Source organism: Atta colombica, unplaced genomic scaffold, assembly GCF_001594045.1.
Source record: "Atta colombica isolate Treedump-2 unplaced genomic scaffold, Acol1.0 scaffold49, whole genome shotgun sequence".
Classification (NCBI taxonomy): domain Eukaryota; kingdom Metazoa; phylum Arthropoda; class Insecta; order Hymenoptera; family Formicidae; genus Atta; species Atta colombica.
The window spans coordinates 1,519,582-1,546,781 of record NW_017259538.1 but is presented as its reverse complement, the minus strand read 5'-3'; the positions used below and the strand labels follow the sequence as shown (position 1 = coordinate 1,546,781).

The 27,200-nt window shown below is 32.0% G+C and overlaps 1 protein-coding gene across 1 annotated transcript in view; it reads right to left on the bottom strand.

The window, feature by feature from the left end:
- LOC108691679 (fasciclin-3) overlaps positions 1 to 23,165 on the bottom strand; it is a 376,079-nt gene extending 352,914 nt beyond the window's left edge. The window contains exon 1 of the mRNA XM_018199549.1: positions 22,811 to 23,165. Coding sequence (XP_018055038.1) covers positions 22,811 to 22,913 — 103 coding nt within the window. The 5' untranslated portion in view covers positions 22,914 to 23,165. The remainder of the gene's footprint in view (positions 1 to 22,810) is intronic.
- Between the last annotated feature and the right edge of the window lie 4,035 nt (positions 23,166 to 27,200).

Genomic DNA, 27,200 nt, shown 5'->3' with positions numbered 1-27,200 from the left:
TATATACAAGCTCTATATATGGGCCAGAGGAAATCCATATAATCTCTACAACATCGTGTATCTATGTATTAAAGGATTACCGATAGCTATATGTTAACAATAAATATTTATCGTCTAGGGATCTCTTTATGCTCCGATATTGAAGTGCCCAAGTCATCACATTCTCGCTTCATTCGCGTTATGGCGCACGGCACTGAAATTCAGTGTGAAAGTGTCGGATCGGCTCTGGCGAGGAAGTAGCCCCGGGAGTGCACTAGCGACGGAGTAATTACGATCGGAGCACTCCGTCTCCACCGCCAGTGTTAGATCTATGATCGCAAAGGATGGCCATGAGTGTGAGAGAGACAGACATGCAAGTAAACAGAAGAGAAAGAAAGAGAGGAAAGAGGGGAGAGAGAGAGAGAGAGAGAGAGAGAGAGAGAGAGAGAGAGAGAGAGAGAACGTCAAGCAGAGAGAAACCCTGGTGAATCGAAGAAGAATAGCTCGAAGGATGGAAATTCTCCAGCCCGAGAGGTGGAGGACAGAAGACTTTATTAACGTCCGACGAAGAAAGGTCTTCCGATTGGAAGACGAAGGAGACACAGCGGAGTGAATCGACGCCTACGCCATGTACTTCACCGTCCCTTTTCGTAACGGATTCGTCCCCTCCTCGATTCCGATTCTGTTGGCTCAGATCCCGAGACGAGAGAATGAAGTTCAAGCTAAAGTTTTTTTTATACAAGATGTGAAAATTGCGTTCATCCGCAAAGAGAAAAAAAACGATGCTCAAAAATATTTTCAATTTTCGATAACAGTTTAAATTTTTAATGTAGTTAAATTTTTAATACTGAAAATTATTCAGCTAAAATTGATTCACTTAAAACTGCTTCTTAAATCATCTACGAATAGATTATTCCTTTTAATAAATTTCAATTCTTCACTGTCTTACTCTTTTTGTTTATACGTTAGATAAATTATCACATCTTTTATCTGAAGATAGAACAATCGGTCTTGAATGTAATATGTAAGCAATAATATTTCCATCAGGAGTAGTCTCTCTCTCTCTCTCTCTCTTTTTCTCTATATGTATATATATATGACATCTTGTATCTTTTGTTTATCGTGATTAATACTATGTTATTATCGCACTTCAAATCTCTTAATTGGTAATTCGACTTCATCATCACTCTTCACATTTAGATAAATTGTAATGAGATTAAGAGAATGCTCCATGACGGAATGCACATTGTGCTCGAAGTTTCATTCCTGGAACATGCATGTAGTAACTACAACATCAATTCTTTTGTCGAAAGAATTACATCACATTTGCACTGCAATTTAATTACATATAAAAAAAAATAAATATTCTGGAATTAAATAAACAACAATCTATTGTAATATTTGATGAAAAGTAGGACGACAAATTTTTAAATATTTAATATAAAACATTCATATTTCTCTTCTCTTTCTTCTTTCTATATATAAAAATATAATATACTATTCTACTCCTAAAGTTCAAAAATATTATCAGAAGAAACTTTCCCTTCAAATCTAAAATTACTTTTCTTATATTTTCCATCTTCTTTGAAGTTTTATAACGTATTCTAACTTTATATCAAATATTATATAAAGTTACTTTATGTAAAAATACTATAAGATGACTAAATGAATACAATGCATTTGAGGTTTAGTACTGCTGAATTTACAAGTGGCGGCCTTAAATGCTGAATTCCAATTAAACATCGTTGGAGTAACGAGTGTCAGTGTTATCGATGTTCAGTCGGAACATTCGGACGTGGGAGCAACATTTCATTTCGAATCTTTTCAAAAGTCGACTGAACGAACGTTCAATCGATCAACCGAGGGATAAAAGGCAATTATATCCGATGAAAAGGTAGGCGACGAGTTTTACCTCGGCTTCGTTCGTTCTCGTATCGACGACGACAAACGAGGAAGAATCAGAAACAGCCAAGTCACGACTTTCTTTAGGACGTCTGGTGTTCGACGAGATGCACCTTGCAGCTCTAACAAACAACAATGCATCGTGTTATTTTTATCTCTCTCCCTCATTATTATTTCCTACATTCGTATGCTGCACCTGCACTCTTTCTTTCTCTACCGCCATGCATTTTTCTCCTCGGCTTATCTAAAGTAAACGCGGCGCAGTTTAACGACGTAACGGCGCTGCTGGCCGCTAATTTATCGAATGGAACTGGCGCGAGGGAATCGACGCTCGAATCACCAAACGAAAAAGCTTTCAATTCGACAACGAACGAGCCGGTTAGCTACTCTACGAACTTTAATTGCGCTGCATCCGCTACGTTTGCACACGCTGTGTGTAGTTTGAATGGGTTTCATCATCTCATCTGACGGCATTTCGGAACGAAGAAACGCACATGGCGATTGACTTATGTATGTCTGCGTACAAATTCTTTTTCATTCAAATAAGAAAAAAGGGAGGAAAAATTAAAATAATTTTTTAAGAGTCATAGACAATAATTTTTGAGCTGTAATTAATTTTAAAAAAGAAGTGCAAAAAAATTGATGTTAGACTATTGATATTGGAAAATGATTTCAATTTTCCAAAGGAAAAAAAACTATTTTTTCCGTCACTTATCAAATTTCGTCAATTGCACTTATCATGGAACATCCTGTTTATCTCCCATTCTATATTTGTAAGTTTTACTGTCAATCTAACTGAAATTGCCAATTTAGATAGCAACTGATTAAAGTAACCGTCCACGCATGTCGAGCAATCGCGTATCTTCAAACAACAAATGTTTGTAAACCCGCATCCGATTTTTATTGGAAACGCGATGTTTTCGCACTGGATTGAAATTGTTGGTTTGATTTTGACACAAATTGGCTGCCATAGTATTTCAATTTACACGGACGAATGTTGTCTACCAAAATAAAGCGCAATGTATTATCTAAAATCGTAAATTGACTCTTTTCTGAAGATATAAGAGAGGAAACAGATTTCGCGGTGCAACTCGCGGTTAACGCCAGTATATAAAAGCAATTCGTCAGCACACGTATGCGGCGGTTTCGTATTATGCAGACCGTATTCTGCGATTTACTGGCGAAACCCCACTGCCGCGCCGTCATTCTGATCGATTTTCTGTCCGAAAAATGATATTGATATACGAGAGAGCCAGTCGATTCCAATCCTCCCGGGAGGGATCGGCGGCGAGGCGTACAACGCCAACGATGATCCGTACGTCCGCAGCACGTCGTTGTGCATCTTCCCCGTGCCTATATATAACGCGCACGTGTACACATGCAGGGTGTCCCGGAGTTATCGTGCTTCCTCCCGTCTGCAGATAAGGTCCCATAATGAAAAATGAATGCTGGAGGGGGCAAAACAGAAGCGAAATTGAAAACTCAAGTATCATGTTGGGAGTTTCAATGACTTTGTATGTCTGAATAAGTAACACTTTATTCTCTAGCTATGTTCAAGAGCATTTTATTTAAATGCTTAGCTTAATGCTTCATTAAAATAAAATTTAATATTAAAAGCCATGAGAATGAATTGAAATGTCACCGAATGTTAATCCATCTCCTCAGAAAATTATGGTATCGATTTAGATACAAAATGAATTGTAAAATGTTCGATAATCACAGCGAGACATTAAGTTTTATTCCTGAGCATTAAATGAACAAATATAGATTTCATTAACTAAACATTCACTAAATCTTTATTTCTATTATTAAATCAACATAGTACATGGAGAGGAAGATTTTGATGAAAGATCTAAAATTTTATTGAACACAGAATATAATTTCGTTAGACTATCAAAATAATTTTAGAAACTCAAACTGAAGGATAAATATTTGATAAATACCAAATTATTTGCAGCATTGCTTATTATTTTTTAGTTACCAACGAAATTATTTCAATGGTCCAAAATTATTTTCAAATCTATATCCAGCAAAGTTTTAAATCTTTCAACAAAATCGCATTCTTTTCATGTACATATTCGAAAGTACGATAATTTTGGAATCACCCTGTATGCTCGCAATACGGTCGTCATTACGATGTGCTATAACGTGAGACAATATATATATATATATATATATGTATATATATACATAATGTAACTATGTTGCGAGGGGCTTGGTTCATGTTCATCGGGCGACCGCGCCGTCATAGAACATCAATGTGGAGTACGTCGACGAATCACGCGACTACAAAGCGTAGAATTCAACGTGATTAACGGTCGTTAGGGATCCTAATTAACTGGTCGTGACTTCGTTCGATTAGACATGGCCAGAATCTATCAGCAGCGAATTTCCGGAAATAATCTTCTTTAATATCCTTATGGAGATCCGATCTTCATTCAACGAGAATTTTCTTCCTATGTTTGTATTCATTTCACAAGTCGATATTAAGTGCCTATCGCGATGGAGCAGTTATAAAATGACAAAAGCTTCTTGATGATTGATCGACTAAATGTCGAATGATAAAAAGAAAATATCGATTTTCATTCAGACAGATATCGAAGGTATTTTCTCTTCAATGTGCGCATTTCATGATACTTACATGATATCGATTTCATATATATAACTGTAGACATCTAATATTAGATAATCCAAACTTAATGATTAATTCGTCGTTCGTTACTATATTTTATTACTGAGAGAAAAATGTTTGGTATTTGTAGCTATAATTATGTATTACTATACTTATTATTATAATTATTACTATAATTATGATTATTACTGCTATAATAATAATAACAGTAATAATAATAATAATTATGTGTATAGTTCTAGCAACAAATGTATATAGTTGGCAAAATGACTAGAATTATAGTTATTATAATCATAAAATAGTTCAAATTACCATAAAAATGATTCAAGCGACTAATTTTACAGTTATATTTTAGGATAATCATATTTAGAATAATCATATCTTTTATGGTTATCCTAAAATTTTATAGTTACAAATACCAACCATTTTTCTCTCCGTGTATTATTATATTTCTTATTTATATTTGTATAACTTTTTTTATTATTAAGAAGATATGCTTTCCTAAAACGATATAACGATAACAAGGCGTCCGGTAAATTTTGACAAAGTGCTCGTGTGTAGATAAAGCGGACTAAACTGTCAAAATCTTTTACCACTTTGTAATTTTAACAATTCTTTTTAGTTTACCTAATGAGCACAAAATAAATTTAAAAATATCTTCAAGAATTTGCTAAGAAACATCTTTAAGATATTTCATTAAAAACTCTGGAAGAAATCTTAAAGTTTTATGCATCGATTTTATCCAATTTATTCGACAATCTTAAGAAATTAATATCACGTTCACTATTGCAAAAATTGCAAAAATTGCAAAATGGTAGAGGACTTTTCGATTTGATCTATCTACACAAGAACGCTTTGTCAAAATTTACCGGACATCGTACCGTATAACTTATTCCCAATCTTTCTCCTCTTGCTTTTTTTAAGTAAACGCGTTCGAATTAGCAAAAAGTTTTAAACTTCTCATACGGCCGCTATCAGAAATTAAATTTCAATTAACTTATTATTAGTCCAAGTGCAGTGCGGCCCGTTAACCCATATTGCCCGCTTAACGAAGCTCAGCGACGCTTACGGGAGCAATGCGCTCTGGCTGCATTCCCGCGGAGGGTAAATTCCACAACGATAAATGCTAAAAGCGCGTAGATTCATCATAGAGATTTACAGTGGCCGTACGGCCTGGAATCGTATTTTCTAGTATTAGGAGAAGATGGGCGAGGCTCGTTTTCCCTCTGACCAACATACACACACATTGTGAATTCGGAACGAACCCATTATAACCCATAATAGACACATAATTTACGATAACATATATATACACGCATAATCCCGTTATAAACGCTCAACACGATACACGTGTAAAAGCCGTCAAGTTATTCTACCATGAATTACGATAAAGATGCATTTGGACAAACAGAAGCTGAGAGGTGTTCAAGATATTTCGAAACTTTATAAGAGATTTTGTAATGATATATAATAATTATGATAATTATTAATGTATTTATGATTATTATTATTATAAATATAATATTTACCAAAGATAGACAAAGAAATAAGATCAAACATATTGTTTTGACAAGTATAATATTTGTACAAATAAAGAAAAATAATCGCACGCGTGCGCAAATGTAATTGGCATCTCAAACAGTCCTACATAATTCACTTTGATTTTTTACAAAGATCAAACATTATGTATACTGCATTGCGTGATGTCCACGCTATACACATTTCATTTTTACAGCATTAAATTGTTTATCTTGCGTCGTGGATTTGCAAGTAATACGAAAAACGTTTCGCGACCAAAAAATAATTCATTGGAATGTGGACGATATTTTAAAATCTAACAGACTTTCGATATTGAAATACGAAGAGCGTAGCGTAGTAAGTTGGCGAGGTACTCGAAATGTTCACGCGTTCGATCGGCGTACACATATACGGCAGTAAAAAGGCGATGCCTCTTCCAAATTGCATTTGCAATTCAGATGATATAACGGTGATGTTTATCTCGCGATATATTTTCGATATCGACCGGATGAAACCCGGACATCCTCGAATTCAGAGTAGCCACTCTGTATCACACACGTCTGTGACTAGTTTCTTTTATAATTCACTCGATACGTGGCTACGCGATGACATAATTCAATGGTATTAAGATCAATAAAATGTTTACCGAAAAACTGGACGCGTCATTTTTGTTATTATTATAAATACATATACACAATGAATTATCAGAGAATTGTACACTTCTCTATTAAAAAGACTCATATCATATATGCTGACACGGAAAGGTAAAAATAGAAGCCAACGAAGAAGACGGACGGCACACGCGACATTTTTACTTGGAAACGAATTATTATACTACCTGTAATAACTTGCGACTTTTTTAAACATAATTACGTGCGTGACAGAACTAAAGATTAGCATATTGCTCTATAATTAAGTAATACAAAAACTAGAAATTTATCTGATCAATGAGAGAGATAGAAAAAGAGAGAAAGATTTATTACAGAATGTAATTTCAAATTATGTTTATAGAAATATTATTATTAAGAAATATTATTATTCTGTAAATAGAGAATATATAGGAATTTTTTTTAATTCTATATTATCTTGCTTATTATCAAAGAATCAAAGAACTTCACAAACGAACGGAAAAGTTCATATCAGCTTGCAAAAGTAATATTACGCCTATGGATCAAAGTGTTAGAAAAACAGGTTGAGAGCGTCGTTGACACTTTCGCAAAATAAAAATATCAAATCATTTAAATTTTCGATCGAAGAGAATCTTGGCAATTTGCCCACTTCCGATGATATTCGCGTTATCGAAAACATCGCGTCGACATCTAATTGCAAAAATTCCGACATTCAAATTCCACTTTAACGAGAGGTGTAATTATTTTATCCACAATTATTACAGCGAACTATCGACTGCAACGAGCGACAAATCATGCAAAATGCAACTAATTTATTTATTCGCTTATGAGAAACTGACAACAACATTAGCTTTGAATAAATGTTACGAAGAAAACAAGATATACATTGAAAAAAATGTTTTAATTAAACCAACAAAAAAATCTAACAAAAATGACATTTGAATGAGAATAAGCAGATTTCTTATTATGATCACTAGAAATTCTGTTCAGTCTCAAAATACCAATCTTGTTAGGCCTTTTTGTATTAGTAAACACATACCTTTCTTGATGTATAGAATCATTATTTCATGTATCTTTCATGAAACAAGAAAAAGAGATATTGTTCAGATATTGAATTTGTAATTCGTACATTCAATGTATATAGATAATTTTAGGATTTATGATCATATATAAAAAAATTGCCCTAATAAAATCAAATTATAATCAGATATATATATATATATATATATAAGACATAAATAAAATAATATGAAGTAACCATCGTACCAAGTATGAATAACATAATTTATCGAATTAAGTAATGTAATAATTATCGAATTTTAAGTGTTATATAAAATTAATGTTGTCAAACCTCAATGTATCTCGCATTTCAAGCGATTACAATTTACCGTTACAAAATAAAATTGGCTTAAAATGGAATAACAGAAGCGAAAACATGAAGTGTTCGTCATCACGGCGGAAAAATATACTGGCAACGCACTGACGCGCGTACAATGAATGCCGTTGCGTAATCATTGTGGAGGGAAAGTCGTGCGGGCGAGCGTTTGGTTAACTTGCGTGCTGTTCTTTACGAGGTCCCTTTCCGTGACCATGTGCTCTTTAGACCGGGTCAATATCCTTTCATCTGCTCGACCACGTACAATTAAGCTCTACGCAAGTGCTCGTTGATCAGTGAAGACTCGCAGTATCGCATAACCGAGTTGCTGAACTTTATCTTCAATGGCTACAAGCGCACGATTTCTTGTCGGACGATTCATCGGTCGAGTTTTCTTCTCGTAACCAATTTCTCTCGAGGTACAAGTTACAAAAGTAAATCAATATATAGCATATCCCTTTTTTTTATTGACGATTTTCCTTTCATCGAAACTGGATAAACAATTAAGAGAATGCGAAAATGTTCGAAAGTTTATTTGTAGATATAGATTAAAACACAAAGAATTCTATCATTATTATTATTATAACATAGCCTAAATATGATCATATAATATAAACATGAAATATTATTAATATTTATTATTATTATTTATCTGCCAGAGCCGCTCGAATCTTTTTAAAAGGAATTCTTTTTTAATTCATGAAAATTTTGTTGTTTCTTTTTTAATTATGTGAATAGGTAATGTTAATGAGTGAAATCTACTTGTTTTATCTAAGATAATTATAACTCGTATTTTACGTTCAATCATGTTTTGTTTTCTAATATAGAGAGATCAAGTTAAGACCTTGAATCGTTTCCCCAATAAGACAAAAGTGCGCATAGTCAGCAATGCAGCGAATCTGAATTTCATTAATTATGCCTGGTAGAACATAGCAGGATCAGCAATTGTGCGTATTTTCACATCGATTCTCGAAGCTCTCGCGATGCATTAGAAAACGCTGCTGCACGAACGGTTAAATGTGAACGGTATAAATATACGATATCGATGCGTAATCCGCTGTGCATGCAGCATATAGATGCACACAGATATTTCGAGCGCCGATTATGCGCACACAAATATATGAGATTGTATGTATCTACATTGTAACATACATGCTAAACAGTATATTTGCATGCAGAAACTGTAAACGCAGAGATCATAAACACTTTTAAAGCACAGCCATCCGGCGTAAGTCGCGGTACATTCGCAATATCTTTTACTTTGCCATTACAGAATTGCAAATCACTGTAATCTTACTTTCAGATTTCCAAGTATTATTAAGATCGACAAACGAAAAGAATAATTTTGTTGAGTACTTAAAAATTTTGATGTAGATCCAAAAATAATTTTGATCATCAAAATAATTATATCTATAAAAAACTCAAGCTAATGAACTAATCAAACTAATGAACAATGCTGTAAATAGTTTTGATATTCTAGTAACCAGTTTGAATGTCCTACATTAACATCCTAATTATATTGATAGTTTAACAAAATTACGTTTAAATCGTATTTAATTAAATTTTTAAATATTTCAGCAAAATCGTTCTCTTCGTACAATGAATTTTATTTTCATAGCACATAAATTTCTAATAAAATAAAAGATGTTCCTACAATTTCGAGATTTTCGGAAGAACGAATAAAAAATTGAGTTAAACGGAACATAACAAGATATAAAATTTTCTGAAAACTTTTTGCATATAAGGTCGCAAAATAATGATATCTATTCGAATTAAAAATCTCATTGTAATTGTATTTTTATTTTACTCTAAAATAAGCAGAAATAGAATGTTTTACGAAACTTCACAAGAAAAATCCAGAATTATACGTTCAAGTTTACGTTCAATTGTTTACACAATTATTTCGATTTGTTTACGTTACTAAAAATATCGAAATAAATTTTGCTAATAGAGAATAAATAAAGGAAGTTATTAATCGAGTAAAACAGCGTCTGATTCGTTGATAATTTGAAGAGTTTATATGAGGGTAGTACTGCCGAAAATAGTCACTAAACCTGTTCCAAGAGGTAACCTGTTGGCCCTGCAACCGTGTATATAAAAACGTATGTATGTGAGTCTATACATGTGCAACGCTTAGAAAGCACCTGTCACGTAACTTTTCTCGTGACGGGGCGTTTCGTCTTTTGAATCGACGCATTCGATGAAATCCGACCTGCTTAGATTTATGCTTCATCGACTGCGATCGTGGGCGTTCGTTATTCGATCCGCTCTAATAAGAATTTAAAAATATAAAAGCTAAAAAATGTGTATTAAATATAAATTTTAAAAAATTGTTTACTAAATACTATCTAATTAAACTATTTATTATTTATTTTTACTATTAAACTATTTATAGTACATATTTAAAAAATATTTAATCAGATAAAAAATATAATGTTATCAACATATTAAAAAAATCTTAGATTAAAACTTTTAATTTCTTAATTTTTAATTTTTGTATTTAATATAAGTGTATAATGTTTGACAACATTGATGTCAAATATTATAAAGATATATTAAATACAAAAGTTAAAAATTAAGAAGTTAAACATTTTAATTTAAAATTTATTGATTGACAATAAATAATTATATATATATAATTTTAATTTATTAATTTATTTTCAATGGATTGTTAAAATTTCTGATAAATAATTATTCGTCATTAGATTTCCATCCATTAAAAGAACTGAATTTAATCAAGAATATAACGTCAAAATCGATATATATATATATAAATATATTCAACCGGTATAAACTGGATGGCTTCTTCGTACGCTTGTACTCAATATGCACTTAGCGATTTCATCTATACATTGAGTGCAAGCGTACAAATTTATACATCTATCTATATATTAATATATAATTTTCTGTATAAATTGAAAATTATTAATTCTCAATATATAAATATAAAATATAATTATGATGTATTCTTTCTCGATGTATTTTTCTTTTTTTACATAATTACTAAATATCTTATACATGCACTGTATCATAAATATTCTATATATTTTTCAAAAACTTAAGTTTATTTATAATATTTTGCTTTTTTTAAAACAATGGATTATTCACTAAAATTCATTTGTTCTGCTATCATATTTTGCTTTAACGAATAAAGATAAGAAAATGATACAAGAAAAAGGAATAATATTTCAAAATAGAGCATATTCTTAATTGCTACGGAAATGCTAGATGATTTATGTCACATACTCGTGACAGTAATTATTAACGATTTCCGGATGCGTCATTAATAGCATATATTACAAAACTATGCGTCAAAGTATTATTCATTGATCACAATTGCACTGTTCTTGGAATCGTTTTATGTGTAGAATACTAGGACTTTATATACAGAAATTCGTGCTTCAAATAATCTTGATTTTAAGTACGATATTTGTCCTTTTTTTAAATTGCGTTATCATAATATGAAATTTCCCTAGTCGATAATCATACCAAACACGCATGATAAAATCTAAAAAGAGAAATAACAGAATTGCACACACAAAGTTGAACATGATCATAATATAATCAATCACAACGAGAAATATACATTTTAGATCAAAAATTTTTTGATATTTTTGAAATTACTTATTCAGATATCGATAACAATATGCTTTTTTCAACAATAACAGAGAGAATTTTCAAATCAAATTAATACATCTAAAAAATTATTGAAAGTTATATATAAGGATATACAGAATTATTAAAAGTTAAGAAAAACTTTGTTATAAAAATTTAAAAAAGCAATCCCAAAAATGTCAATTTCTTTTTACAAACTTTTGGCCTGGAATTGTACATTTCCAAGTAGAAATTAATTTCGAGCATCATTTAAACATTAAAAAATATAAACCCGTTTAAACTATGTATACAATTCTTGTTCAGGCGCTCAGGCGTTCGGATTACGAAGGAAATTTCGGCTAATTAGCATGCTGACCTGTTTCATAACGCAACCTACATTCTTCTGCACTTAAGCCATTGTGCATATAAGATAACCAAGCACGATATTACGCTTATTTAACGTTCGCTGACATCAGCAACTTCGATTTAATCCTTTTCTTATACTCGCGAAACATCGATATTAAAAGATCAATTAAAATTAACGTTTTGTTTTTCATAATTGCTTTAAATTTTTTTCTCTTTCATGTTGTGTGTTTACTCCAATTTTTATTTTCTCACGATGTTTTATACACATTTCATATACATTGATAAACGTCAATGTAGAATATATCATTTCTCATCGTCTCTCATTTTGCGTTTAAACGCGAATCATGTAAATTGCAGTCACATCATTGACATCGTGCAAAAATGATAGTAATATTATAAACAATTAGTGCCACAAAAGTGTCGTTAGCAGTTTTCTGAAAGAAGCTTAGAATATATTAAAAAGTCATATTTAAAAGTACATTACATTTATTAAAATGCATTTGCTTAATGTAGCGTCTAATTACTATTGTTTTCTATCAGACTTGTCGTCATGTTTTCCATCAAATATATTTTTTACAAGATTTTTACAACGTGCAAAATGATATCAACCGATAGATTGGTCATCACCGAATGCAAATTTGATTAAAAATGTCTGATCAATTATGAAGATAAAGCTTCGGAAAACAAAGTTATTTTAAAGTTATTTTATTATTTTCGAATATTTAAAAAATTTGGAGAATTTTATCCAAAATACTGATAAAAAATCTCGTGTGAAGCATACTTCAACCAGCTATAAATAATAATAATGATGCTTGAATGCCATACTAACTGTAAATAAATGTATTTTAGTGCAATATAATTTGACAAAATATAATTTTTAGTACATATACTCAGTTTCTTTCAGAGAATTATTGACAACGCTCTTCTGCCACGGGCTGTAATATAATATGTACTGAACATTCTCTAATCTTAGTTTCTGTGTTCCGTTAAAAGGAATTGAATATATTTCTTCAACTGACTTTAGAGAGATAGAGAGAGAAAGAGGAGAGGGAGAGGGAGGGAGGAAGAGAGAGAGAGAAAGAGAGAGAGAGAGATTTAAGATAGCTCACTCTTTCTAAATCGATAATGACAATTTCATAAGAGTGTACAATCTATTTTTATTACGTCTATGAGTAATAGTTACGAAACGACAGGAATTTATTCTGTCATCATTAAAAGACAGTCAATTGAAATACAAACAGATGGTGATAATTGTGTTGCAAAAAAATTTCTAATTAACTGATCTATTTTCGTATTTTAAGAAAGATAAAAAAAAGATTAATTTTGGTCTAAAGTGTAAATTAAAAAAAAAATACTAAATTTTGACCTTATGCGATAAATCTATTAAAAAGTTTGTGGGATTTAGAGAATACCTTGAAAATTGAATAAGAACATGTATTTATAGAAATTCGAATAATGTATGAAGCTAATATAAAAAAACAACATTCATAAAATATCGTAATATCATGTCATGTACGTCGCTTGTATCGATCTCGCACGACTTACATGCCATTTACTACACATACATACGAAACGTCAACATAGAGGGTGAAGAAATGATGAAACATTTTGCATGCACTTTCCGGGAAATTCAGGATTTCATTTATTATTACAAAATACACTTTCTTCCTCCAGAAAAATTTACACAAATACGTTTTGTAGAAGTTCCATATATCCGAATTTCTATATAGATAAATAGATCATGATGTGATTGCTTAATTTTTAAAGTGTTCCCTAAATTCCACGAACATTTTTAGTAGATTTGTTATATCTAGGAAATGGAAATCTACAAAAAAAGACTATTCCTTTTAATTACAGCTTTTAGAGCCAAATAATCTTTTTTTTAACATTCTCCTTTATTATAAAAGCTAAATAGATAGCTATTAATACAGCTGGTTTTGTTAAGACAAGTGCATGTTCCGACTGAGTAATGCGATAACGTACTCTGCCTCTCTCTGCCCTGAATAATATCTGATAAGATTAGTTAACAGCGCGTTTTAGAGTTCGTAAAAAAAAAAAACAGATTCGCCAGATATTTTATCCGCAGGGAAATCTACAATGTGCGAGGAGAAATGATGTATTTTCCGCAAAATCTAGAAACGAATCCCACCTTGCAACTTCGTGGCAGTTCAGTTTACAAAGCAAACTTGGAGCTCGACCACGTTCATACTGCAATCGTATGTGTCCAAATGGAGACAGAAAATTTTCAAATACACTCCGCAGAGTCGAATCACTGCGGGTTCTTTCGTATTTATCCATCCCGAGGTACGGTTTTGCCAACAACCGCGTACGTATCAGGTATCGAATTTAAACCCTCAGTCATCCATTTCCTCTTTCCGAACAATATCATTCCTCTATCACTCTCTCTTCCTCTCTTTCTTTCTCTCTTTCGCTTTTTCTCATTCACTCTCCTTCCCACATAGTCTCTTCCCACTCTTATACTTTATAGATAAATATTCTCCCTCGACCAAACAAGTATTTTTTACTGACTATCGAAAATCTCCCTTCACTTTCTACCATATTTTTTTTTCCAGCCATTGCGGTGGCTGATAGTCTCTCGTACGTAAATACCAAATACGCGTCTCTACGTAATGATTAGCAAAAAGTACCAACGGGTAACAACGCAAACAAATTTTTACTGTGAGCTTTTTTCAGCCATTAATGCTTTATATTATTTTACGTAGCGGGAGATAAAATTCTTTCTCAACAGATACTAACGAAACAAAGAAATTTTGAAAAAAACAGTATAATAGATTTATGATTTTTTTAAAATGAAAAACATTGTTTATTAAGTATCTCCGCATATATTCTTTCTCAACAGATAATAATGAAACAAAGAAATTTTGGAAAAAACAGAGAATAACAGATTTATGATTTTTTTTTAATGAAAAATATTGTTTATTAAGTATCTCCGCGTATATTCTTCTCAACAGATACTAACGGAACAAAGAAATTTTGGAAAAAACAGAGAATAACAGATTTATGATTTTTTTTTAATGAAAAACATTGTTTATTATCTCCGCGTATATTCTTTCGCAACAGATACTAACGGAACAAAGAAATTTTGGGAAAAACAGAGAATAACAGATTTATGATTTTTTTTTAATGAAAAACATTGTTTATGAAGTATCTGCGCGTATATTCTTTCTCAACAGATACTAATGAAACAAAGAAATTTTGGAAAAAACAGAATAACAGATTTATGATTTTTTTTTAATGAAAAACATTGTTTATTATCTCCGCGTATATTCTTTCGCAACAGATACTAACGGAACAAAGAAATTTTGGAAAAAACAGAGAATAACAGATTTATGATTTTTTTAAATGAAAAACATTGTTTATTAAGTATCTCCGCGTATATGCAATATTTAAATATTACATATTTTCTTCATATTTATTGTATTCTTTTTCTTATTCCTTATCTTATGTTCTCAAAAATGCATAGCCAATAAAAAGATATTTCTAATGTGTTCCATATATAGTATGTCTATTTTAGAATATTATTTCATAGATCTATTCCGAAAAAAATTGCAGAATTATAAACACAATTCCTTCACGTCATTCTAATTATTTATTAATTAGCTTAGACTCGATATGAATAAACTATATTTACAGAGCTATATTTATATAGACAGTATTTACAATAGAACTATAGCCCAAGAAAGGAATACTCCATTTTGTAATAAAAATATAACAAAGTCAATGGTAATAAATGTGACTGTCACAATGTCTTAATTTAACTGCAAAACTTTAATAAAATTATTTTATTAATTTTTACAAAAACTGGGATTTTTTCATCCAGGGATCCTTTCAATAAACTTCATCTCATCCTTTTATTCTTTTATTCTTTTACTCTTTTGTTTATCTCTTAGATAAATTATCATGCAGTTTATCCAAAGATAAAATAACCAACCGACCTTTATATAGAGTAATAATTATTTCAAATAAAATATTGATTGTGATTAGCTTGATTTCAAATTTTTTATTTATTTTAAAATAATCATATTTTTATAAATCTATAAAAATATACTATCTTAAAAATACCTTATTAAACATATTTTATTAAGAGCATTCCTGTATAATTAAGTTCTCACTGGGTCACTATACATTATCGACATCCTACGAGAATGCATGTTGCATTTACGATCAAAGTCAGAACATACTAAGAACTGCCATTCATCGATCGAGTGACTCACTCCGTCTTCGGAATTAGGTTACGACATGCATGACCATATCATAATAATTCGTTGAGTTATATGACGTCATTTGCAATAAGTGTACTCATGAAATTACATCTCCCGCATGACGAACCCGTCTCATGGCGAAATAAGTTTCACTCGATGCGTTATCTCAGAAATGCGAGTTGCACCAAGGAATTTACTTGGAATGCACCTTGCATCCTATTGCAAGTACAGTTGGCGTCCCACGCCCAGCATTCGCAATTGCATCAGATTTACATCGACCTTTTCTTAGAGCTCAAGGTGAGCACGAGTTCAATTTGAGTGGCATTAAAGCGAGAGACATAAGTTTTGAACAAATGCAACCTTAAACTTTTCCCTAAATGTATTCCAGATTATTTTGTGTGATGGCGCGCACGCGATGTTGATATATATACATGATACTTTTATATAACATCATTTTCATTAAAATAACATATACCTCGCGAGTATCGATCACCGTGACACATTTATTCGGAAACAGTTTCGGGAATATTGTAAATATACGTTATTCATTCAAAATTATATTAACATATGAAAAGAATTTTGCAAAAGTATATAAAAATTTAAACTCGAAATTATGTAAAAATAATAATATGTGAAATAAAAATAAAAATAATAATTATGTAAAAAATTCAATGCTGCAAAAAGTTAGACATTGTAGCAATCAACTTCAGCATCCTACATATTATTTTGATAGTAAAATAAAATTATTTTTAATCAGTCTATCTAAATTTTTAGATACTTCAGCAAATCATTTTTTTCTGTGCAGATAAAAAAAATCGTATTTGAAGAATTTTCATTTAGTATCTTTTAAAAATCGACGAAAATAAAGTAGAAGTAGTTAAATCGCAAAGTAGATTAATATATCACGGATTATCGTAATGCAATATTAATATAATGCATACGGAAAACTCATACCTAATGTTTAAGGATTCGTTGAGAACAATAAAATCTTTGTATTAAAATATCATAATCCACGTTGAACCTTTGTTCTAATATAAAAGTGATTCTTCGCGAATCATGTTGAGCAGCGGCAAATAAAATAACACCAGTAAGTATCGGTCGTTGGTCGCACTTAAATCGATAAACGCTTAGTATTGAATTTACTTTATACTTGCTTCGGACTTGTTTCCTGTCGCTTTATATAGTATGTGAACGAGAAATAATACAAGTAGGTAAAGAGGGAAGGAAAGAGAAAGAAAGAAAGAGAGAGAGAGAGAGAGAAAGAGCTAAAAGAAAACTTTGAGTAATATACTTTATTGTGATCGAATTATATATAGAAAAACAATTAATATTCCCAAAACTGTGCTAATCACTTATAAGAGAAATATTTTCATCCACAACGTGACGGTTATTAATTCGATTTGGAAAAAAAAATTACTTAATTTATTGACGAAATATCTTGAGATTAACTTATACTATAATGTCTGATATTTAACCCATAATTTAATTTTATCGAGAGAAAAGTAATATTTTTCAAAATTTTAATTACAATAAGAAATATTTAATAAAAAAAGATAATCAAACAAAGCAAACCCAACTTACTTCATAAAATTTACTTACTTTATAAAATTATTCCACTTTTATGTACAACAATAAATAATAAGAAAATAATTGTCCTATTAAGAATTAATCTCGTATCGCGAGAAATAGTGTAACGAGTTTCGATGTACTCGTTCTTAAATAAAACTGCTACGATAATTGCAAAATAATTAACGTTCCGATCTAAAGCCTTAATAGGTTGCGACAAGTTATTCGCGGGTAACAAGAAATTTTCTTCAATTATATCGTGATAATAATTGTTCATCTGAGCGACATTTCCCTGTGGACGATCGGCTGCCACCTCGTTCGCTAATATTTCACGTCAATTAATTGAAAGTAATTTAACATTAAAATATTTAAATAGCACCGATCGACTAAAATCACGCAGGGTACATCATCATGATACACAGGAAGAGCATGAATCTGACAAGAATTAATGAGAGAATTCTTCATAGCGAATATGAAATTGACTCCTCTTTAACAAAAATTTAACGGAAAGCCATTATTACCTACTACATCACTTTTCAAAATTTTTTTCAAAAAAGTAATTACTACTTAAATCAAATTAATCAAAGTCGACTTATAAAATTTAAATGAAACATGAATTTCATTAATATTCTTTCTTCAATTTCTTTAGAAGATATTAACTTTTTGTTCGACATTTAAAAAAATCACTAATGCTCAATTTTCCTAATACATAAAATTATTAATTATGCATATAAGAAAGAAAATTAATACAAAATTCACCTTTGCGGAACAAATCTTGCTCAGCAAAAAATCAAATAACTAATAGCTAGCTAATTATTTTAAATATTCGATATAAATAAATCCTATGTATCAAATTTATTTAGCGTGTTATGGTTTCATACATAATAACTTTTAAAAATCATAATTTCAAAAATTCTACATTATAAAAGTAGAATTATCAGAAATACATATATAAATATGTATTATATTTTATAAAGATCTACAAGTTAAAATAATAAACATGTTTCCGTACCAATATTAATTTTACGGATACAACAAGTAAACCAATCAATACATCTTTTATAAAATTTTTTTCATATCGCAAATTTGATTATTGTGTTAAAACAAATAAATTGTACCTTGTCGAATTTTATATTTTGGGTCTTATTTTTCTCTAATTCTTTTAATATTACGCTTTTAAAAATTAAAAAAAATTTTTTTTCTTTATAATTAAAGGTTATATGAAAAGATACATTTTTTCTCTGAATATAATGATTATAAGAAGCAAAACATTAATAATGATACAATTATTCAAGTAATATTTTAATATTCATTAATTATTCAATATGCATTTGACACAGAATGCATATCACTATGACATTAGGGCGAGCAATCAACATTTCAAATTTCTCAGAAGTGAAAGGATTATACGGTAATATCTATCTTCACAACTTAAATTGTAACTATGAAGTTCAAAGAATAATAATGATAATAATAATATATAATCTCCCTATCTGAATTTAAATGTAATACGTTGTAATAAACATATATAACATTGCGATAACCTATTGATTATTAAAGTTATTTAATATGATGATGGAGAAAAGTCAAAGCGAGTTTCGCAACAAAGTTTCCACGAAAAATTGATTCTACAAACAGCAAGAAGAAAAATTATATTTACAAACGAAACGGAGTAATATCTTTATATAATTCCATTGAATTTTAAAATCAAGTTGCTTTTGTGCTATGCTGAGAAATTGCAATAGACATTACGCTGATACATCATACTGAAATGTCATAAACATCATGGAAAATTTATTTCAATTTCATTGCATCATACTCTTTCCTTTGCTTTATATAAAAATATTCTAATTATTTATAGCAATCTATCTATCGTGTAGTATCGCGTTACTCCATATGTGAATGCAGCATAAAATGCATACATTTGCACTATATATAACTTTTAAGCCATTGCACGTATCCACAATAACAACCCTACTATGGTTTCGTTATCTGGTTCAATCATCGATTAACTCTAATCTATTGTAGTGTCACAAGAAACCTTTGTGTTCGAACGCGAACAAACATACGTGAATAATCATATCTCACTCGTAAATATTTTTCAAACGTATGCTATATTTACGACGAAATATTAATTAGCCTTTGAATTTTGTGATTGCATGCGCCATTAATCGTTTCTTAAATTTTGCAAATGCAATTGCCTATTGTATCTCCCGATCCCTGCGATTATTTCATATATTTACTGTACATACTGTACTTTCTGCTCTATAAAATCCTCCCAATATTTGCACGTATTATATTTACCCTGCTGCATTTTAATCGAATTCTACACGCATTACATTTATATGTCTCGTGATAAATCACCTGCGCCGAATCTTGTACATATATATTGTACATGCGCACAGTGCTATATTTATATTCACGCCTATATCGAATTTCATATTCATTATAATCACGTCGCGTAATTTTGGCGAATTTCGCTCATCATGTCTACACCACGCTACAAATTGTTCTCCCCCGCTTCTCCCCTCGAGAATTTTGTAAATTTAATATCAATAATGGTCCTATTAATCGACCATTGGTCGCCAGGACGTATCATACTCACGAACCGGTTCATTAATTATCAGCGAAATATTTTGCCGGTGTCACGTTTACCACGCGTCATTACCCGAGAATTCGTCTCCCTCGAAACGAGAGCGCCGTGCGTTTCAGAAGAATGTCAAATCTCATCCCGATCTCTGTTGGATTACAGCTCTAGGTATATCAGGGTAGTGTAATTCTTTTGTCAGAGTCATATGCTGACAATTTTTCTGTTGGTTATTTTGACCGCTATTTTGGTCTATCATTCAATAAGTAAGTAATAAATAATAAATAAGCTTAACAAATAAGTAAGCTAATTGTTAATAATTTTTTAACATTTAAATAGATAGGTGCTTTACAGCACCTATCTATTTAAATGTTAGAAGCTTGCAGCAACATTGCTAAAACATTTGCAATGTTACTGAAATATTACTGGAACGTTGCAAAGTTGCTGCAATATTGCTGGAATGATCCGTGCTATAAGTAATTATAACTCTAACTCTATATTTATATAATTATCTTAAAAACCTTGATTTGGGAAAGAAAAGTAAAAAGAATTACTCAGAAATATTAAAATTCATTATTTTTACCCTCTATCTCATAAAGAATATAAATATAATATAAATTTAAGAAGCTTTCTACAATAAGCTATTATACCTAAGATTTAAATCAAGTCATAAAAAATCATCTAATCACGCAGTCAAATATAAGAAGAATATATCGACTGATTGATTAATTTCTGACAGACCTAAAGCTTAAGACCTAAAGCTTAGGTAATGGCTTACTAGAAAGTCTGTAAATATATAAGTATACTATTAAAAAACAAAACTATAAAAATAAAACTTGTTTGAGGTGTTCGGAGCACCCCACTTACCTACTTAAATATATATATAATTAATATGATATGGTTATTAAGTCAAACATGGTGCACATTGATACATCTAGATTGATACATCTCCTATGCTGAATGACGGCTAAATACCGGCATGCCGCGTAGCGAATAATCTCGAGGAGGATGCATTTCCCGCCAGCGGCGTTTATATTCGTTTCATATGTCGACGGGCGTCATCGTTACGCGTTCCGCACGCAGAATGCACGTAGCGTGGAGAATCACCGCCCGCGCACACCGAACCTTTCTCGCCTCTTCCGACTTCAAAGCACACACAGAAGTTTTCCCACGAGTTTCCCTTTCCCGCGTATCTTTAGCGCGTGCGACACGAAGCTGCGACGTTCGCAGTGAAAGAGGAAAAGTTGCGAGCGAGTTGTACCCGTCATTTGCCTAAACGCGTTTGCTTTCCGCGAGGTAAAAGTCACAAGAGATCGGAAAGCTACGTCTTCTTTCTTTTCTCTCTTTTTTTTTTTTTTTTTTTCATGAATGCGTTAAATTGTTGCGGCTATATTCGCTCCGTATTGATTATGTTCAATTAAAAAAAAAGTAGATTTGCAACTGCTGGAAGATTCTTTAATATGATTGATTTATAAGTTTATATCCAACAAGGAAAAGCAAGAATTAATCTTAGAACGATGTTTATATTAAGAGTACAGTATAATTATTGGTATGTAAATTTTACATCCAACGAAGTAGGACACTCTTAATGTAACAAGATAAATTTTACACTTATAAATTTTCATAAACACAGTTTAATTATTAAGTTACAAGAAAAGAAAAAATAAAGTACACTGTCAAATTCAATCCTGTTAATCCTATTAAAGATATAGCTTAGTACTCAATGATTTCGCTGCGATATTGCTGGAATGATCTATGCTGTACGGGAGGAGTAAAGAATTTTACAGTTGCAAAGCTGCTTTTTCTACTGAACACAGTCACGGCCGCGTTCAGCAGAAAAAGCAGCTTTGTAATTAAAATTCTATAATATCGTGGTCTTGCCTTAATTCCTCACCTAAATTCATAAACCAATCATATTAAAGAATCTTATAATTGCAAAACTGCTTCTTTTTTTACTAAATCAGCAGAAACGTTTATTTTGCAACTGTTAAGAGTATCTTCTTCGCTGAGATAGGATTGTTTCTTTACATTTAAAAATATAATCCAATGAGCACGAAAAAAAAACCAGTTGCAAAATAAATATTTTAGCGAACGCTGTCACTGTATATTTGACAGCGCGATATAAACTGCGATCGTCGAGGTTGCGCATTTTATTGGCGCGCCGGATTCGAAACGAATCCCCGTATATGTTGCGCCGCGCCGGAAAAGCGCGCAATATACGACCGGATATAAAACCACGGTAAAATCTCATTATAACGAATCCCATCTAGAATCGAGTTGATCGTATCGCGATATTCGCGATGTATCAGATGTGTCCGATACCCTGCTGGGTAATGGCCAATTGCGGCCGGCGACGCAGTGCGACGCCTTAAAAAAAATGACGATCTCGTCATAACGGGATTTCACCGTGCGATTATGTAACTTATGCCACACGCGCACCTTCAACAATCGATGAACACAGCACGGCGATGACACAGGCCCAGACGGTGATGGTGAACGTCGTCATCCTGATGCCGCTGCCGCTCGTAGCTCTCGTGCACATCACAGACAAAAGAAAACACTGTCGCGAACCAAATTCCTCCAAGTCGGCGAACTTCAGGTTGTTTCGCAAACCGCGGTGCGGTGATGAAACACAAAAAACTCGCAGAATTGCCGAACGAATCGGAAACGACGAAATTTGATTTTAACGACGCGAACGCGAGTCGCGGGGACGCGCGATGAATGTGAATCGAAAGTCGATCCGAATCTTCGGAGTTGCCGTATATAAGTCGTTCCTCGTTCCTCGTCCGCGGAATGTCGACTAGTACAACGACAGAGGCGTGACCGTGAGAGAGCGACCGGTGAGCTCGACGCGCGAAGACCGTCTGCCGCGCGCTTTACTTTTGGAGCGCTTGCGCTTCGTGAGACATCGGCAGCCAGCCGAGTTCATCCGAGCGTTCGACGATCCCACTCCGCTCCCCTACCGCCACAACCTGCCGTTACACGTTAGTGACGTTACACTGTATCGCGCTACGTCGCGTCGCGCCGCGCCGCACCGTGCCGTGCCGTGCCGTGTGTATTGCGTATCTACTTTCGTTCGTAATCTTACGTTACACATACAAAAACAACTACCCCTAATAACATGACCAACGGACGACGCACGACTGTCTGTCGACTATGCGTTTATTTTGATACGTGCGTCAATCGTTACCCTTGAATCAATAAGACGTATATTTCCACGAACATTATTTTTTCTAGTTCGTTCGCTCCTATTTGCCAAGTTCACGTGCACTGAAAAAAAAAATAACGGTTACGATTAATATAATTTAGTCGTAATTTATGTAGCCATTTTCGGTATCAAATGTACATCAATATGTATAGAATGTCTCAAAACTGATGATAAATATTTTAAAGCAGTTCTTTGTAATATTTTCAGATGAAAAATCTAATACAAAAAATGCCAAAGCTATGATTATTTTCAAATGGGATGAGTTTAAAAATTACAAATAAGGCTAGAATTTCACGCACTCAGTGATGGTAATATCATCAGTATGAAGCTATTTTATTATTGTCAAAGGCACGAAGTTCGAGGAAGCATTTCCACACTGATCATTTTGCTATCTTTGAGCGTCAGTATTTTTTTTTTACATGAAAAGAATAGTTTTGCTGAAATATCCAAAGTTTAGTATAAATCTGAAAACAACTTTGTTGGACTGTTGAAATAATTATACAGAATGTTCGAACTGGAGATTGCTAGAAAACTTTGTAGCATTACTCATTATGCTCGAATTTCCTGCATAATTATATTGATGATCCAACAAAGTTATTTTTAGATCTATATCAATTTAGCAAGCTGACGTTATCTGTCATCATTTTGACATTAAAATGATATATTAAAGATATTTTGATGTAAATAACTTGCTACCCAGGAAATTTTTATTCAGCATAATCATTCTTTCTACATAGAACTATTAATGTAATTATTATTATTAACATTATAGCAGTAATAATTACAAAAATGGAGCTCCTAATCATAATTATTTTACAAATATTAGACACTTTTTTTTAGTACACGATACATTCGCATAAGTATGACTCAGGGTTGGTAAAAAAGCATGTTTTAAACAGTTTAAAACATGCTTAATTGATGTTTTTAATATGTTTTAAATATGTTTTTGTATAGTACTGTTTAAAGCATATTTGAAGCATTAAAAACATATTTAAGAAAAAACACAATACGTTTTATTCTTAAAAAAGACATTATTCTTTACCAACCCTGAAACGTGCATACATACGAAAAATTCAAACGATGCAACAGCAATTTCACACGGCACACTAGAATTATCGCAGTGGTACGACTTGGAGAGCCCATTGTTATCGAGTGCTTTACTTGCTTTTGTAGTTTAATCATCATTTATAGTACTCGCGTACGAAATTTCCGACTCAAATTATCAAACGATGCGAAATAACGTACTTTGAAATACACCATGTTCCAACGGACCTGCGACACTGTGACGCAGTTTCTAATACGGACGACTACGTTTGTTCGGCAATTACGATGAGGTATTGATCATGATGTTAATTAACACTCTCCGGCGATTATCCGTCGTTCGATTTGACACTCCCGACTATTATTTTTACGCTTACTTTGCTCCAAACAGAAAAAATATGGAAAATACGGAAGGAATGAGACTCGTCAGCTCGCGTGTTACTTCGAGGCGCGCACGCGAAGCACTATGAACTTAGTGCAAAGTGACTACCAATCAAAATGAAGATAGCGCCGCGTAATACAGAGGCCGATACTTATAGTCAAGTCTTATATTTGAGACTGTTTTAAGTACAGTTATAAGCCAATCAAAACGCTGTATTAGCATTTTAAGACATCACTTAAGACCATCTCAATAAAAACATGAATACACCGCCCAAAGTGCGATCGAAGATCGATTTATATCCCTTCTTATTTTAAGATTTAACCATCTTAAGTAATGTCTTAATACAGTTCTTAGATATTTATATTATTTATTATCAATTTTTATATTTAAGACGGTTTTAAGTACACTTTTGAAATGTCTGATGTCATAAACTAATTTTAGAACCGTATTGATATTTTAAAACACTTTACTTTAAACTTAAATGGTCTTAATATTTTTAGAGCAACGTATTTTATATAAAAGATATATAAAATATCAACCTTCATTCAAGTACGAAATATTAAAAAGAATAATGAAAATGTAGACGTAGGCTAATATTCATAATCGAATCTTATATTTAAGATGTTTTATGAATCAAGTTTTATGAATCAGAGACTGCAATTAACATCTTATACATTATTTAAAACATTATTACTTAAGACGATCTTAAAATAAGAAACTGATGAATACCATAATGTTAGAATATCAAAAATAATTGCCCCACGCGAATAATTGCTATAATTATGTTTAAAAGAATAAATAATATAGGATTAAACAAGTGCCAAAGATACTACAAAACAAAACACGAAATGTACGATACCCGTTTGTCAAAATCATGTAAAATACGAATAATTGAATAAACTGTGAATATTTTTCATACGCGATAGTTGGATATTCGAAACGGCGCCCGGCAAACAGCGAGGGGGAGCGCAAACAGCGTAGGGAAGCGAGGGGGAGCGCGAACAGCGAAGGGGAGCGCGACTACGTCATCACTTCGGCATTCGCTCGGCGACCTTGGAGGGGGACGACAGTCGTACGAGTCGCTCCAGGTGTGTCGCATTAATTTGCGAAAATTAGATATCTACGAACTTCTGTATGTAAGGTTGTCCAAAACTAAGGTATGTATTAAGGGTTAAAATAAGACTATATATATTTTATTGCTATAAATATTGCTTGATTGATTCTTAATATCTTAAGACTATATATACTTAATTTTGAATGTAAGAACCGACTGCATTCTATTATTTACTATGCTAGAGATTTTCAGTACTCGCAGTGAATAATGGAACACAGCTTATTAAAGTCAAAATCTCATTGCAAATGCTTTGAACTATTTGATTTTTTCTTAATCAATCAGAAGAAAGAATTTTATTAAATGAAACCGATTAAGGAATGGTCCAAAGCATAATAGTATCATGTTAACCATACTCTTATGTCATTTACAATATGCGGAGTAAATTTGATGTAAAAAGAATAAGAAATTGACCAATCACAGTCGAATGTGAAAAGAATAATCGATTGGTTAATTTCTTGCTCTATTTCTTATCAAGTTTACTGTGCATATCGTAGATTATTAGCCCTCGGGCTGAGTATAATAGATGTGTAATATTGTGCAGATTACAGCAATTGGTGTAATTAAGTGCAAATTGGTTTATGTACTTTCAGTGCTAATAAATAATTTAATTCTTTTCAGATTATGAGATTATCGTGACAAAGTAATACGTAATTAAAAGGGTTAAATTATTATTAACACTGAAAATATGTGAATTAATTTGTAAAAAATGTCGTTCTAAAAATAGAATGATACTTTGGTATTTCCTAAAAGGAAAGCAGCCTTAATTAACTCTCTGGCGATTATCCATTGCCCGATTTGATATTCCCGACTATCATTTTCGTGCAGACTCTGCTTTGAATGGGAAAAGCACGGAGAATATACAGAACGAACATTTCTCAACTATGCTATTTCAAGCACAATACTACGAATTAAGCGCAAATAAGCGCAAAATGACAACGCGAATCAAAATGAAAATGATATTTCATGATGAGACATTTAGAGATCCATGGTAGATTTTAAATTATGAATAAACTCGTCCATGCATGTATAGTTTCTAATTTAGTCGCGTTTCGTACTTGATGGATATCTTAAGAAATTGAGAGAC